Source organism: Chrysemys picta, chromosome 2, assembly GCF_011386835.1.
Source record: "Chrysemys picta bellii isolate R12L10 chromosome 2, ASM1138683v2, whole genome shotgun sequence".
In the NCBI taxonomy this organism is placed as follows: Eukaryota; Metazoa; Chordata; order Testudines; family Emydidae; genus Chrysemys; species Chrysemys picta.
Genome location: NC_088792.1, coordinates 48,177,278 through 48,191,683, shown reverse-complemented (window position 1 = coordinate 48,191,683; position 14,406 = coordinate 48,177,278). Strand labels below are relative to the sequence as shown.

At 40.0% G+C, this 14,406-nt stretch overlaps 1 protein-coding gene across 17 annotated transcripts in view; it reads right to left on the bottom strand.

Annotated features, from left to right (window-relative positions):
• Positions 1–14,406, bottom strand: part of VPS50 (VPS50 subunit of EARP/GARPII complex) — a 174,644-nt gene that overhangs the window by 39,950 nt on the left and 120,288 nt on the right. For 9 of the 17 annotated variants that reach the window (XR_010598255.1, XM_065583100.1, XM_065583093.1 and 6 more), the window contains 2 exons: positions 4,959–5,080; positions 991–1,071 (listed from right to left, as the gene is read on the bottom strand). Coding sequence is in view for 15 of the 17 variants with exons in the window: in XM_065583100.1 (XP_065439172.1) it covers positions 991–1,071; positions 4,959–5,080 (203 nt within the window). In the remaining 2 variants the exon portion in view is untranslated. Of the gene's footprint in view, positions 1–990; positions 1,072–4,079; positions 4,128–4,958; positions 5,081–6,798; positions 6,971–14,406 lie in introns of those variants that run through there. The other 8 variants (XR_010598256.1, XM_065583097.1, XM_065583092.1 and 5 more) reach the window with 2 other exon arrangements.

The window sequence follows — 14,406 nt, the reverse complement described above, 5'->3', positions numbered from 1 at the left end:
GAACAGTAAGTGCATTAGAAATGGTGATAGGGATTAAAGCAAACAATCAGTTTAAAGTAAAATTTAGACATGATAAATTACCATTTGAGTGATTTAATAAATTACTTACCATGTCATTATCATCTCTCAGTCTCCTTTTGTTGTAGGTAAATTCTACAACAAACCATGATCTTGCTATTCTTCTATAGGACTTTTAGTAATGAACTTTGTAAGTAGGATGCTGGGTATCAGTTTAAAAACATCACAGCCTCCACTCTCCAATTTCAGGTTTCAGAGTGGTAGCACTGTTAGTCTGTATCAGCAAAAACAATGAGGAGTCCTTCTGGCACCTTAGAAACTAACAAATTTATTTGGGCATAACCTTTCGTGGGCTAGAACCCACTTCATCAGATGCATGAAGGTGTCAACTGTTTGAAATCAGCCACTCTTATTACCACTACAAAAGTGATTTTTCCTCCCTTGGTATCCTACTGTTAATTGAATTGTCTCGTTGGACTGACCTCCCACTTGGTATGGCAACTCCCATCTTTTCATATGCTGTGTATTTATACCTGCTACTGTATTTTCCACTCCATGCATCTGGTGAAGTGGGTTCTAGCCCATGAAAGCTTATGCCCAAATAAATGTGTTAGTCTCTAAGGTGCCACAAGGATTCCTAGTTGTTTCTCCAATTTCATTAGACTTATACAAGAAGAATTTGAGCTTTAAGCACAAGTATTAATGGTAACAAATATTAAAAGTTATTACTGAAGCATAATTAAATTAGGGAAGAATCTGGGAGTTTCATACTAGTTTTGTAGATATATGCAAAGTGATTTTGAACAAAAAAACCCAAATACAACTGCAGGAAATCTATTATGATATTCTCATCATAAACACAGAATGTGGGGAAAAAGTAAAATTAATGAACCATATTATATACTAATTGCCATACTTTTTACAATATGCCTCCTTTATTTCAACGAACATTAACAAATTCCAGTTTCTTACCAGATCAATCAGGCTCTCCTGTATCCTGTTTAGCGTAGTGCGCAGCCTGTTACTACTAAGACCCAGTCCTGTTGATTCAAACTGAAAATAAAAAAAAAACCCAACAATATTCTAAAAAACATAGGAAAGGACAAATTTTGTGTTTTAGTTTAGTGACTAACATAACCAAAAAAAAGTTCACAGTTTGTTCAATACAATATACTTGCATATAGTTTCAGCATATAACTGCAACAAAACCAAAATGAAAAGAAGAAACATGCAAAAGATCACTGCACCCAACATTACACTGATGTAAAGAATGAACTGTGCTCAGTTCACAAAGATGACCATATACAATTCATACTGACAAATGATTATCTACTTTGTCAGGGGGATACATGCCAGAATATTCTCTTGGATTGTTTTAACATGTCTCTATGCTATAAAATGAGACTGCACGCACAGGAAACAATGACTTTTTATTCCCACAGACCAGCAAGAGAGAGAGACCTCATACAATGGCACATCATACTATGCTGCCTGAGAAATTAATACGTCACAATGTAGAATGATCATGTTTATTAACTTTTCACAAACTACATTATCTTCCATAATAATTTGTTTAATATCAACTTTGAGTTGTATAATTATTTTCCATCAATCTTTATGAAAGTCATTTTTATTACTGAACATTTATTATGATCAAGCTAGGAAATGTGTCATCTTCATGCTCTGCACAGGGCCCAAAGTTCTATGGATCAGATCCTCTGTTGGTCTAAGTCAGTATAGCTTCACTAACTTCAATGTAACTACAATATTTGCTCCAGCTGAGGATCTGGCCCAACATGTTTAGATTAACAGCTACTTATTTTCTAATTTTCGCTCCAGAAGAAACACATATTACCAAACAGAACAGCTCAATCAGATGAAACTACAACGGAGATGGAAAAACTAGAAAACATACATTTATATCCAGGGTCCACATGATCTAGAAGTACCAAGATATGGTACTGGTATGTGTTTCACACCAGAAAAAAAAAATTCTGAACAATGTTTAGACACTGCTGTCCACTGTGTTGGATTTAGTACTATAAAACTTTTCCCAGACTGCATCTGGGTGAGAAATGATCAATGTTCAAGTGGTTTCCACAAATCAAAATAATTTTTACACAAATTTTACTTATTTACCACCTACACTGAATTTTAAAGAAGAATTATATAGCGAGAGTGTTCTCACACCCTTTACTGCTTCTTCATGGTGAATAGCGGCAGCCTCCATTTAAAAAATAAATAAAATGTTTTTCTGCTTGATTTTTACTTTAGAAATATCAAATCTTAGCTTTCTTGATGTTGCCGGAGGATGGAAGAACAAGAGAAATGAGATAAATCGAAGACTAATATTCTTCCTGTGTTTTTGTTAAACATCTGCTTAACTGCCGATTGGGAGAAAAGACTTCTTTGAGAGATTCACCACAGCTCTCCTCTAAGAGAGGACTGAGAAAGCTCTAGTTCCAGGGTCCCCAAACAAGAACAGAGCAGTCAAGACTTGATATTATTCACATATCTAAGGTAAAAACAAGCAAGCAGAAAGAAAACAGTTTGTTTTCTCTTTAAAAAAAATTATGCTACCACAAAGAAAAGGAGGCAAACAGGTTTTCCTTTGTTCACTTTTAAAAACTTTGTCCAGCAGCAGAATTTCCCTAGTACATACTAAGTATTTTGCTTATCCCTTTTCTTCCAAATTGTACTGTAAGCTTCTTGACAAATTAATGTTACGATGTATTAAAGTCTCTGCCTTTTTTCCCCTTCAAAAGGGTATTGGATTTCTATGCAAGGGCTGACCAGTTGTGAATCAAAGGGAAAAAATATCCAGAGATCTGTATATATGTACTTCTATAGGGAACATGAGATGAGCAGTCATCAAGGATAGGACCATGGTGAATTCATCAGGTAGAGCCTATTATATCAGTATTCAATTGTTTTGCACATGGCCTGCGGCTTCATGGGAATTTTTACAAACCATGTATGTCAGACAGTGGATACATTATTTCCACAAATTACTAATGACCTAGTAATTGACAAGCGATGGAAAAAAGCAGAGTAACAAGGGAATTACAACCAAACTTTGCTAATCAGCATTTCCCTAAGCCTATTTGTCTGCGCAAAAATGATTGGTTTCTCCCCAACCCTCAGTAATAATTTAACAGCAGATGTTTACTAAGGTTCTGACTAAGATTTCATTAGAACAAATGCTGAAGTCACTCACTGAAGTCAACAGGCTTGAGTAAGACCCAGGCACATAAATTTTACGAAATACACACTACATTTACTGCTATAGTTTACTGCTGTTATACTATCTACATTACTATCAATTAAAACTAATCTATAACTAGCAAAATGCATTAACAGTTTATTTTGGGATGTATGCCTGTGTGTGTTCACTTAATCGTTACTTAGTAAAATTCATTAATTCGGTTCTAATGCATCAGGTTCTGCCATGATTTTAGAGAAAGGTGAGGAAAAAGATTTAATGTGCATGCGATGAAAGAGAAAAGTATGAACATGGTATTTGAAATGGTATTCTGCAAGATGCTCAGCACATGAGATGACTTTCCCCATCATATATATATATAATTAATAATAGAAAAACTCTGAGTTATGAAAATCACAAATAACTGGAGATAATGTATCTAGAGTCAGCTCACTGTTGTGAGAGTTTAAACACCAGTTTCTCTGACTAATTTATTGCATGTGCATTTTGCTTTCCTAGTCATTCATATATTTGCTCTAACTGAAACATGAAGTGTAGACACAAGATTCACAATGAATTTAGGCCACTCGAAGAGGTCATATTATCAGCTTACTTCTAATAAAAACCACACTGGCATGTATTTTAACAAGAGTGACTGTCACCAGTCTAAATCACATACCACTACCCATCTCTACTCCGTAAAGAATTGTAAAAAAAAAAAAAAAACTACATGAGGGTTAGGACATTATGGCAGCATTACAAGAGGGTTTTTTAAATTTATAGGAAAAATAGTTTATCAAACAACAATTAGGCACATTACAGTAACACCACAATTTTACCCATCTGCTATAATGTTTACCTGCCTAGCACTGTACTGTTCCCTGCTAGATGTGGGAAGTGAAGAACTCTGTACAGGTTTTAAAACACAAAACAGGAGGTGCAAAAAGTACATGTAACACAATAAAAGAATATCAAAACAGTTGATTAAGCCAAAGAAAATCAATTAATTTTAAAAAATATTTACCATCCATCCTCCATACACAAACAAATCCCAAATATACTTCTCCTAACAAAGAGAACAGCTCAAAACTATTTAGAACAAGCTGTTGAGAATTTGTGACTCCAACTATTTGCCAGCATATAACGATTTTGAGCCGTTATTGTTCATGGAATTATTGTTTTCATTTTTTTAAAAATACAGGTTTCATATATACTGTTCTATGACAATCTGTCAAGAGTTGATGTAGTTATTTACAGACACTGTGGATGTGTATTAGCTTCTTAAACTAAAAGGCACAAATGTGAACAGAAATGGATTTCATTATTAGACTACGTTAGATAGAGGAGCACAAGATCTGCCCATGCATACCATGTTGTTCCCACTCCCCTTTAATCTTTAATGTTTACGTTGTTTCCTTTTGCCATTCATGACCGCGTGCCTTTTTCTGTGCAAACTTCTCTATCTGTAACAGTCTCACCTTTCTTGTGCACCCAGCATCCTCCCTCTCCTCCTCCAGACAGAGAAATATAAAATGATCAACACTCCTTGTGATGATAATACTTTTAAGGCCATTTCTCTTTCTAGTTGTTCTTACTGGCCTGTTCTCATTCATGCATCCAACCCCAGTCTATTGCTGCTGCCCCTCTGTGAGATCATACACTCAATTGTCTTCTTGATGTAGAAGTCTTACCACACACACACGAACGTGCTCTGAAAGGAATAATAATTTCTACCTACCGTGTCATTTCGGCCAAAAAACGTATACACTGCATACAGATAGTAATCAAACAGCTGGGACATGAAGTGAATCACATCAAATGCAATTGGTTTCAGAATGTTCATCATCTGCATGTATTTCCCTTGAAGATAAAATACAAAAGTTCAGTTTTCCTAGCAGAAGTGGTATGCAGACACTAGAATGCTTGGTTAATTCAAAATTAGCTTTTGCAAATCTACATATTATTTAACCTTGAGTTTTAGACACATCAATCTAGTGAGATTTCAGGGACAAGGAAGTTTAAAAAGAGGCTAGATATGGCAACTGATATAAACTAAGTGCCACAGAATTTTCTGAAAACTAGATGTCTAGGAGTTTCAGGTTTTTTTTGCATAGTATGCTAGCAGTTTACATTATATACATGTGACCAAAAAATATCAGGCAAACTTATTTTTTAATTTCTGAAAATCACTCCAAGTCACAGTCTCCAGGTATAGGATATACATTTTTTAAAAATGCTACAGAAATATCGACCAATGCATAGAACACATAAAACAAAAATCAACACTCATTCTGCCCTTCTCTATCTCTCACATCAGTCCACACCCCAAGACATGGCAGCAGAAGCAATCTGAGCTCAACCCCAGAACATGTGCTACATCAACAGATAGCCTATCCCTGCCCCCCAGGACCTGGGGGAAGGATACCATTATATACAGGGGGCAGAGAGTCTAGGGATGAGGAAGAGAACTTAAACTCTTAATTTGGAGGGGAGGGGAGTAGAGAAATGGGGGAGAGAAAATGGAGACAGCAGTGTTAAATGTCTGATGATAGACCATAAAATGATGTCCCTTGAAGACACCAGGCCTGCCGTGCTCCCACTAGCCACACCACAGTTGGTAGCAAGCCACTAAGTTTCTTCCCCAACAAGGTAACTATTGCAGGTAGGGAAAGCTTATAAGAACTAAAGTAAGCAGGTGTTAGGGGAGGATGAAGGGCTCTGGGGCCTTGTAGAAGTATTTTCATGGATTCAAATGATCACCCCCCCCCCCCTTACTTCTGGATGTTTAACCAAATCCCGGACCCAGAGCCCTGCATCAGGATAATTATATTAAAATATTCTACAAGTCACCAGAATACCTACAGCCCTCTAAGCTAACTCCAGAATCTCAGCTTTATTTTGAGAATTATTGCTAGAAAATGTTCCAGTGTTGGCAATGATGCTTAATATACCACTAAAAATAGAACATTTTTACTGGAAGGAGACTTTTCAAATTATAAAACTATGGTAACATGGGTTATATGCCAAAAATTAACATAGTAGTATGCAGCATATTAGCCACTGTTCTTGTAGTCATTATGTAACAGAGTGGTGCAAAGAGACTCTAAAATCTCCCGCCGATGGAGGGTACCACTGGCACAGGCATTATGGGAAACTACTATAAGGCCTTCCTAGACTGCGTTCCAAGGTTCTATCCACATCACAGTCTTTGTGATATCTTTACAAAATTATGTAAATCAGTGTTCTCTTTTAGAGAAAGTTGAAGAACTATGCAATTCCTCTACTCAGGAGAGAGCTTACTAACTTCCTATTTTTATTTTTCTCTCCCTTACTCTGAAGGACAAAATCATAGGTCTTTTTTTCCTTGTGCCCTGACAAGAACTCAATAGTACCTGAGGACTTAAAACTTGATTTGATGTTCAGTGGGAAGCCAGTGCATTGAACCATGTATGGAGCAATGAGCTCCTGTTGACATGCATTTGTTAGAAGACAGCCTTTTCACCAGCGGGAGATCTCTTATTATTTGTGGATTCACTCCTAAATACTGCATGCTCGCAACAAAAGACTATGATGCTCACAGATGTATGGATCACTGTGGCCATATTCATGTCTGATAGCAGGGGAGATAGGATGCTGGTTAGCTGAAGGTGAAGGAGAGTTTTTGCTGATGCTCCCATTAGAGTGTGTCTAGTATCAAGGATGAGTCCAGAAAGCACACACTGATTACTGTAACAGAAAAGCTTCTCTATACTAAATGACAAAGAAAGTCAGATTTCAGTATAATATATCAAAACAGCAAGATATATACATCTGTTGAAATAGTGGCCTGTTAGAAAATACTTAGGCTAAAAATGTTTACATTACAGTGTTGTTGATATAATTTTCTTTCTTAAAGTTAGCAGCATTACACAGGTTACGTCTACACTGCACACAAGTATCTGTGGTGGATATGGTATGTCTAGCTACAAGCCACAGTGAAAAGCAAGCTGCGTGGAAGCTACATGTGTCAGCGAAAGGCGGGGGGAGGCAGCAGGACACTACACTGTGATGGGAGAGCCAGGTAAGGTTTATACCTAGGTGCATACCCACAGTTATCAGGCAAGTCTTTACTCACCTAAGCAATGTCTCAGCGTCTACACTGCTATTTATACCCAACCTGTGGGGCTAGCCAAGTATGTACTCTGCACACCACTGGAAGAAGTGTGCAGGGTAGACATACCAAGAAAGTTAACAATGTAATGCAGAAAAAACATCAAGCAAAGTATTTTGGTATTTTGTGATAAAGAGAAGATTGCTTCGTGGAGAGAAAAATGAACCAGTAGAGCAACAAAACTAGCTTATTTTTTCTGATAACATAATTATTAGTCCAATTCAGTGAGAGCCAAACATACCTGATAGGTATATTAGAGAAATATCACTGTATTATATCTTTTAATTTCATATTCTTGCTTTCCAGATTTCTAAATAGCTCAGTTTCCATTGCTGACTATTATACTGCTTGGGCCTATTCACTACTGTGTTACTCTAGTTTATTAGTCTACTGGCAAGAAATTGGAGCAATGTAGTAATCGGAATAAACTAGTATATAAATATAAAGAAACTGATGAACATTTGTGAATCAGACATTTATGAGCTTTTGCCCAGCATGAATACACTTTCTTTGAAAACTTTGAACATGTCCTAATACTTATTATTTAGAATTCAGTTCTTTAATATTTGATTACTTTCATTTAATACTGACTTTTTTGGCCTAGAATGACAAGTAGTTTAATTATATCTGTATCAATGAAATCAGCAAACCACAAAACATTATAACATTGTATGATCTGGAAATTTAAACAAGTTTCCATGTGTGTTTTATATTTCTTATGCCCAAATGCAAAGGGATGACACCTAATCAAAGCAATGGATCATCCTCATAGGTCATTTGAAGTGAAGTCTGAATACTCTATTTCTAAAGGCTGAATTTCTCCACTCATTCTTTGTGCTAAAACACATTTCAAAACCAATATGTAGCCTGCATGTGATATAAAGATGCGTCTTTTCTGGAAAGCTTTGATTGTCAAAATTTCACTATACTTGGCACAAATATACAAGGCAGCGAAAGTATAGGACTGTAACTAGGAGACTATGGACTATACATTGCACTTTCCCCATAAGTCTTGTCCCTCTAAAATCTTTAGATGCCAAGAACATTTCTTTATCACATCACCACTCAGCATCTTGACACTACAAAATGTTCCAAGAACATTTCCTTCTTGTTCCTTTCCCTAAAATAATGCCAAGTTTGTAAATCTTTTCTATTAAAATACCGTTACCTACATGCACTAAAGAGAAGTTCAGATATCTGGTGTTAAAAAAAAGGTTTACTGGGACGTTTATTAACAGTACAAGTAGTATAATTTCCCGGTATTTCTGAAATATTTGGAGATGAAAGACCACACTTCGATTCCGCAGCAATGGGCATAATTAGAAACCCTCAGATAGATACCCTATCTAATTTGGATTGTTGAACCCTAGCATTTGATGATTTGTTAGTACAGCTAGTACAAAATTTGCTTTGCTTCCCTCAACTATAATCTACACAAGATAGTGTTTATTGTACCAATTTATATCAAAATGTTCAAATCACCAAAAATAAAAGGGTAAATACTTTTTCAACATCTAATGTATTTGAGTTTTTATATAGCTATGGTTATCAGCAAACCATTTCCTTAGTACCCAAGAATTCCAAACATCTCACTTCCTCTCAGACTTTTTGACAAACACTAGACACCAACATGACAATATGAAGGAGAGGGGGGGGGAACACAGAAAAAACTCTTAACTATACAATCATCTAATTCCTCCAACTACAAATTTTCTGCTGCTGAGATCCACACCATCCTTCCAACAGATGATGTGGAGCCATTCCTGTTACTTCTGACAATGCTGTTACTTATCACTACTCTATTATATGGACACCTGGTAATGATTCCTTAGTTAGGGCTGTTTTCTAAATGAGATAAAATAAAGGCATTCCTTCCCAAAAAAGCTTTCAGTTTGAAAGACAGGAGGCACAAGGAAGCCCAGAGGAAGAAACAGTTTTGTGTTGATTTTTCCAAAGTTCAAACTGGATAGTAATAATCATGGAATCAACAAAAATAACGATTCCTACAACTAATACTATATATTAGTCTCTAAGTTACTCTCTTTGAGACACACAGTCAAGGTCACAATATATCTTCAGAAAAGAACCAATTATTGGCTATAGGTTAGTAAGGAATTTCCAGTATTTCTAATGTAGGTCAACATTCCAAATGCTAATCTTAGCTGTATTCATGGGGAGGAGTGAGAGAGAGAGAGAGAGAGAGAGAGAGAGAGAGAGAGAGTGTGCGTACACGTGCGCATGCACATATTTGAGATTACTGTATTTTCCAGGATTCACATTCTTTTGAATAATGAAAACCATATACTGTTCATGAGTGCATCAAAGATTAAATTAATCTGTGAATGTCACGTTTTGCGATTGCTTTTTAATTTCTCTATGAAAAGCAAATTGACTAATCTGAGGGAAAACTGTGATTTGAAGAACTGGTTTGAAAATGGATTGTTATACCAGAACCTACTTTAATTCAGACTGTTTCTGTGCGCAATATACCTTGTTTATGTTTTATTCATTCAGCCTCCACCACAATATATTGTACACAAAAAGATAAACATGAAATGAAATGAGTTACCAACCTTCACTCACATCCAAGAAGTATTTCTAGCTCTGTAAGGCTCCCCCAAAAAGTTGGCTGCCCAACTATCTCAGTCCATTTGGGAAATTCACCTCCTGATTCCTAGCTCATGTTTATCCCTGGATTCCTCTTACCTCTGGTGTTTGCTAGAAAAGACACTGTTTGTTTCAGTGGTTTTAAATGGCCATATATTTGCTATTCTTTTGGAAGAAAAGTTCTGCATGAATTTGATTCTCTTCATAGCCTAGTTAAATGAAATCACTTGGTTTATGAAATCCTTATTAATATGAACCATTCAGGTTTGTGAATTCTGCAAAACTCCTCATTGAACCAAATGCTGGTCCCATGCATCCAGAGCCCACAGGATGTCACCAAAACATTGCTTTGTTACATCTACTTCACTTTTTCAGGCTTCACATTGTGGCCACTATCCTTCCAACCATATTCTGATTAAGACTCCCTTTGGAACAAAACAAAACCACATCCTTAATTACCTGGAGAGGCTGCTGTTAAAAGATGAGACTATTTTCTTCCCCAGATTCTTGGCTAGGAATCAAGAGTTCAGTTCTCTGGAATTAAATCTGGATCTCTTGCACAATAGTGCTGTACACTGCCACAGAACTGCCAAGCTGGCAATACTCTATTTTTACATCTTTGGATAAGGTGACCATATTTCCCTATGCTGAATACGGGACACCTGGTAAAATTACTCTTATTCAAGTGAGTTCAACGGCAATCAAACGTACAAACGTTCACATTAACATCAAGTTGACTGAGCCCCTGTTAAAAAGAAATGCTGCATAGTTGGATTCTTTTTAATTACCTTCTTATCTGTAAGGCTCTAGGGTTCACACTGGGAGGGGTAACACATACACCCCTACACACACACACACACACACACACACACACACACCTACCCCCCCCCACTACCATACACCTCTCACACAGGAGGGGGTGATCGACTCACCCTTCCCGGCGCTCTCCACCCTCCATGCCTGGCTGGGTCCCTTGGGGACGGACCCACTTCTCTTGGTACCTGGCACTGTGTCTTCCTGAGGCAACACATGGGTGGGGGGAGGGGGGGAAATGCAGGGTCACCACCACCACCCCTGATTTCTGCCAGCGTTCACACCAGAATGTGGCCAGCAACAGCCTTTTGGCATTGTGCAGGAGGGAAGGAATGGGAGCTGCTTCCAGCTGCAGGGGAGGAGGGAGGGAAGGGATGACCTGGTCTATGTCTTTGCAGAGCTCATCTCTTCCTTCCTCCTCCCAGCCCCCCGCCCCGGCTGGAAGCAGCTTCTCCCTTCCTGCCCGCTCAGTGTCAAAAGGCAGCTAACACCTCCAGGCTACTGCTGGCCATAGACATAACCCAGCCACCTCCTGTCCCCTGGCTACAGCACAGGCAGGAAGGGGTTAAGCCCTAAGGATGCATTGTGCACCAGGGCCCAGGGAACCTGACTGCTGGGGCTTCAGCCAACCCAGCCAGAGAGGGGGCTCAGCAGAGGAGGGTGCCTAGGGGACGGAGCAGCCCCGTGCTCCCTGGGGGCAGGACCCAGGGCTGGGTGGAGAGGGTGCTAAGCCCCTGCCCTGGGGGCTGCAGTGGAGCCTGCAGGTTTGGGGCGCGAACAGTGGCGTAGCCAGCTTCTAAGAGGAGGGAGAGCAAACATAAAAAAGGTGCCCCCCCCCTTGGCTCCTCCTCTGGCCACACCCCCTTGGCTCCTCCTCCGGCTGCACCGCCCCACCCCCAATGGCTCCTCCGGCCCTGCCGTGCCACCCCCTTGGTCCTCCAGCCGCGGCTGCCAGCCACCATGCTGCGCCCCTCCAGCCGCACACACACCCCGCTCCTCCAGCTGCGCCCCCCCCCCATGGCTGCCGGCCATGCTGCAGGCTGCCAGCCTGCGCCCCCCCCCTCACTCCTCCGGGCGCTTTTGGAAAGGCGGGGGAAGCAGCTGCTTCCCCTGCACCTCGCTAGCTACGCTACTGGGCGTGAACAGGCTGGAAAGTTTTCTCCCCCACCACTTGGGAGCTTAGCTGAGCGGCGGAGAGGCTTCCCCATGCCAGTGCTGTGCGGGGTTTTGGCACATGCAGGGCTCGGGCTCCTCCTGGCCAGCAACCTCGGCCAGAGGTCTTGGGCTTTCCCAGGCCGCTGACCCAGCCAGAGGCAGTGTGGGAAGGAAGGAGCCTGTATGCCAGGCTATTGGTGAGCTGAGCGCTCTGACCAGGGGCTGGTTCTCCACACAGCACTGGGAGCGGGACATGCCCCACCGGGAGGGATATGGAGGAGCAGTGGGGCTGGAGGAGAGGCAAAGGGGCAAAGCAGGGAGAGGACAGTGAGAGGGGAAGCCGATGGGTGTGCAGCAGAGGCGACATGTAATCGGCTGCTGCCTGGCGCCTACCCGCACTCACCAACCACTGCAGCTCACAGCCAGTGCCAGCTGGAAACAGGATTGGGGGGGGAGGGGGGGAACGGCCCTGCTGGCTGAGAGCTGGCACGCAGCAGGGGCTGTGCTGACAGACCAGCAGGGGGAGCAGCCGGCCCCGCATACTGCATCTTCGCCCCGCCACCAGCCTTGCACCCCAGCCTCCATTGCCGGCCACTGGATGCCTCCCACTCACTGCTGGTGGATGGGCGGCTGGCAAGCAGGGATCTGGCCAGCACCAAGATCCGCCAGTACTGATGTGTGGTCGGCGGGGGGGGGGGGTGCGGGAGGAAGAGGAGAGACAAATATGGGACAATTTGCCCGTTTTTAAGAAAAAGTCAGGATACCTGCAGGAGGACTTAAATATGGGACTGTCCCTTTAAAAACGGGACATCTGGTCACCTTATCTTTGGAGCGATGGTTCCAGAAAACAAAAAAGTGAAGAAAAATTAAGGGTCAAGGTTGTTGGCCAAGTGATCTTCTCTTATTTTAGTAAATAGTCACAAATATAAGGAACAACTAATACAGTCAAATAGGTTCAGCCATTAGTAGCTGCTACAGAACTTGTATAAAACATTGCTTAATGGTTTTAACCATTCAAATTAAATATAATTCCAGAAGGGGAAAAAACAAAGAACAATTAAAATAAAGTTGATATAACTTTAAGACTTTGGCTGGAATCCACAAGAACAAATCCAGACAACACCTCCAAACACTCACACTTGGCACAAGAAAAAAAAGAGAGAGGGGCTTAAAGTGCAGTAAATTAAGGCCAGATTTGTTGGCCTACCTCTGAATTTTCTTAAAGTAAAACAGACACCTGAAGTGACTAGCAATTTGTTCACAGATAATGTTAATTGTCCAGAGGACCATCCACTGGATCAATACGTACTCACAGGTGCTTAGTTTGTACATCAGTTCCCTAGAAGATGAGTCATAACAATCCATAACATAAATCAAACTGCCAAGCATATTTTCCAAGTCTATATGGTAAAAATCCTGAGAGAGAAAACTGGCAAGCATTCATATTAAAAATGAATGTCTACACAAAATAATTCAACTGCATTCCTCTACCATAGCAAAAGCAATTTTCCATATTATGGAAAGCTTTCCCTCAAAAAAAAATATTTGTAACGAAGTACCAAAAACATCTTCATAAAACCGTCTTAAAGTAATACATCAGTAGTACACATTTTGCTATTCCACATAATATGCACATACACCCAAATTTCCCCATACTTCACAGTTAAGGTTAGGTAGCAAATCACTTTAGTATTATCATTATATTAATACTTCATTACTTTTAAAAGGAATACTATGGTACATTTACTATTGTTATGGGGGAAATAATACCGTAAAATTAAGGCTGAATACATATTTCAATTTATATCTATATTTTCAGCTGTTCTTCTTACACCTTCAAGGCTAAGATTTTCTAGGATTTGCCCAAGATGAAATAGTTCAAATAATAATTAATTGGCTGGTTTTGTGTATGCACAGAGAAAAAAATAATACACTTTTCTATTAATAAAAGTTTTATGACCTTGGTGGGATAAGTCTCATGACTGGAATACTGGTAGAGCAGGGTATAGTTTGTTCGGGAAGGACAGGAAGAGTAAAAAAGGGAGGTGGTGTTGCATTATACATCAAGAATATAAACACTTGTTCGGAGGTCCAGAAGGAGGTAGGAGGCAGACCAGCTGAGTTTCTCTGCATAAAGATAAAAGGGGTAAAAAAGAACCAGGGCTGACATCTTGGTAGGGGTCTAATACAGAGCACCAAACCGGAAAAGGAGGTGGATGAGGCATTTCTAGAACAAACAACGAAAATATACAAAACAGAAGACCTGGGAGTATGGGGGACTTCAACCCAGACATATGTTGGAAAAATAATACGGCAAAACAAAATTTTCAATAAGTTCATGGAATGTACTGGGGACAAAGTTTTTGTTCCAGAAAGGGAAGGAAGTAACCACAGGGACAGCCATTTTAGACTTGATTGTAACAAACCAGGAGGAATTGGTAGTGACTTTGAAGGTGGAAAG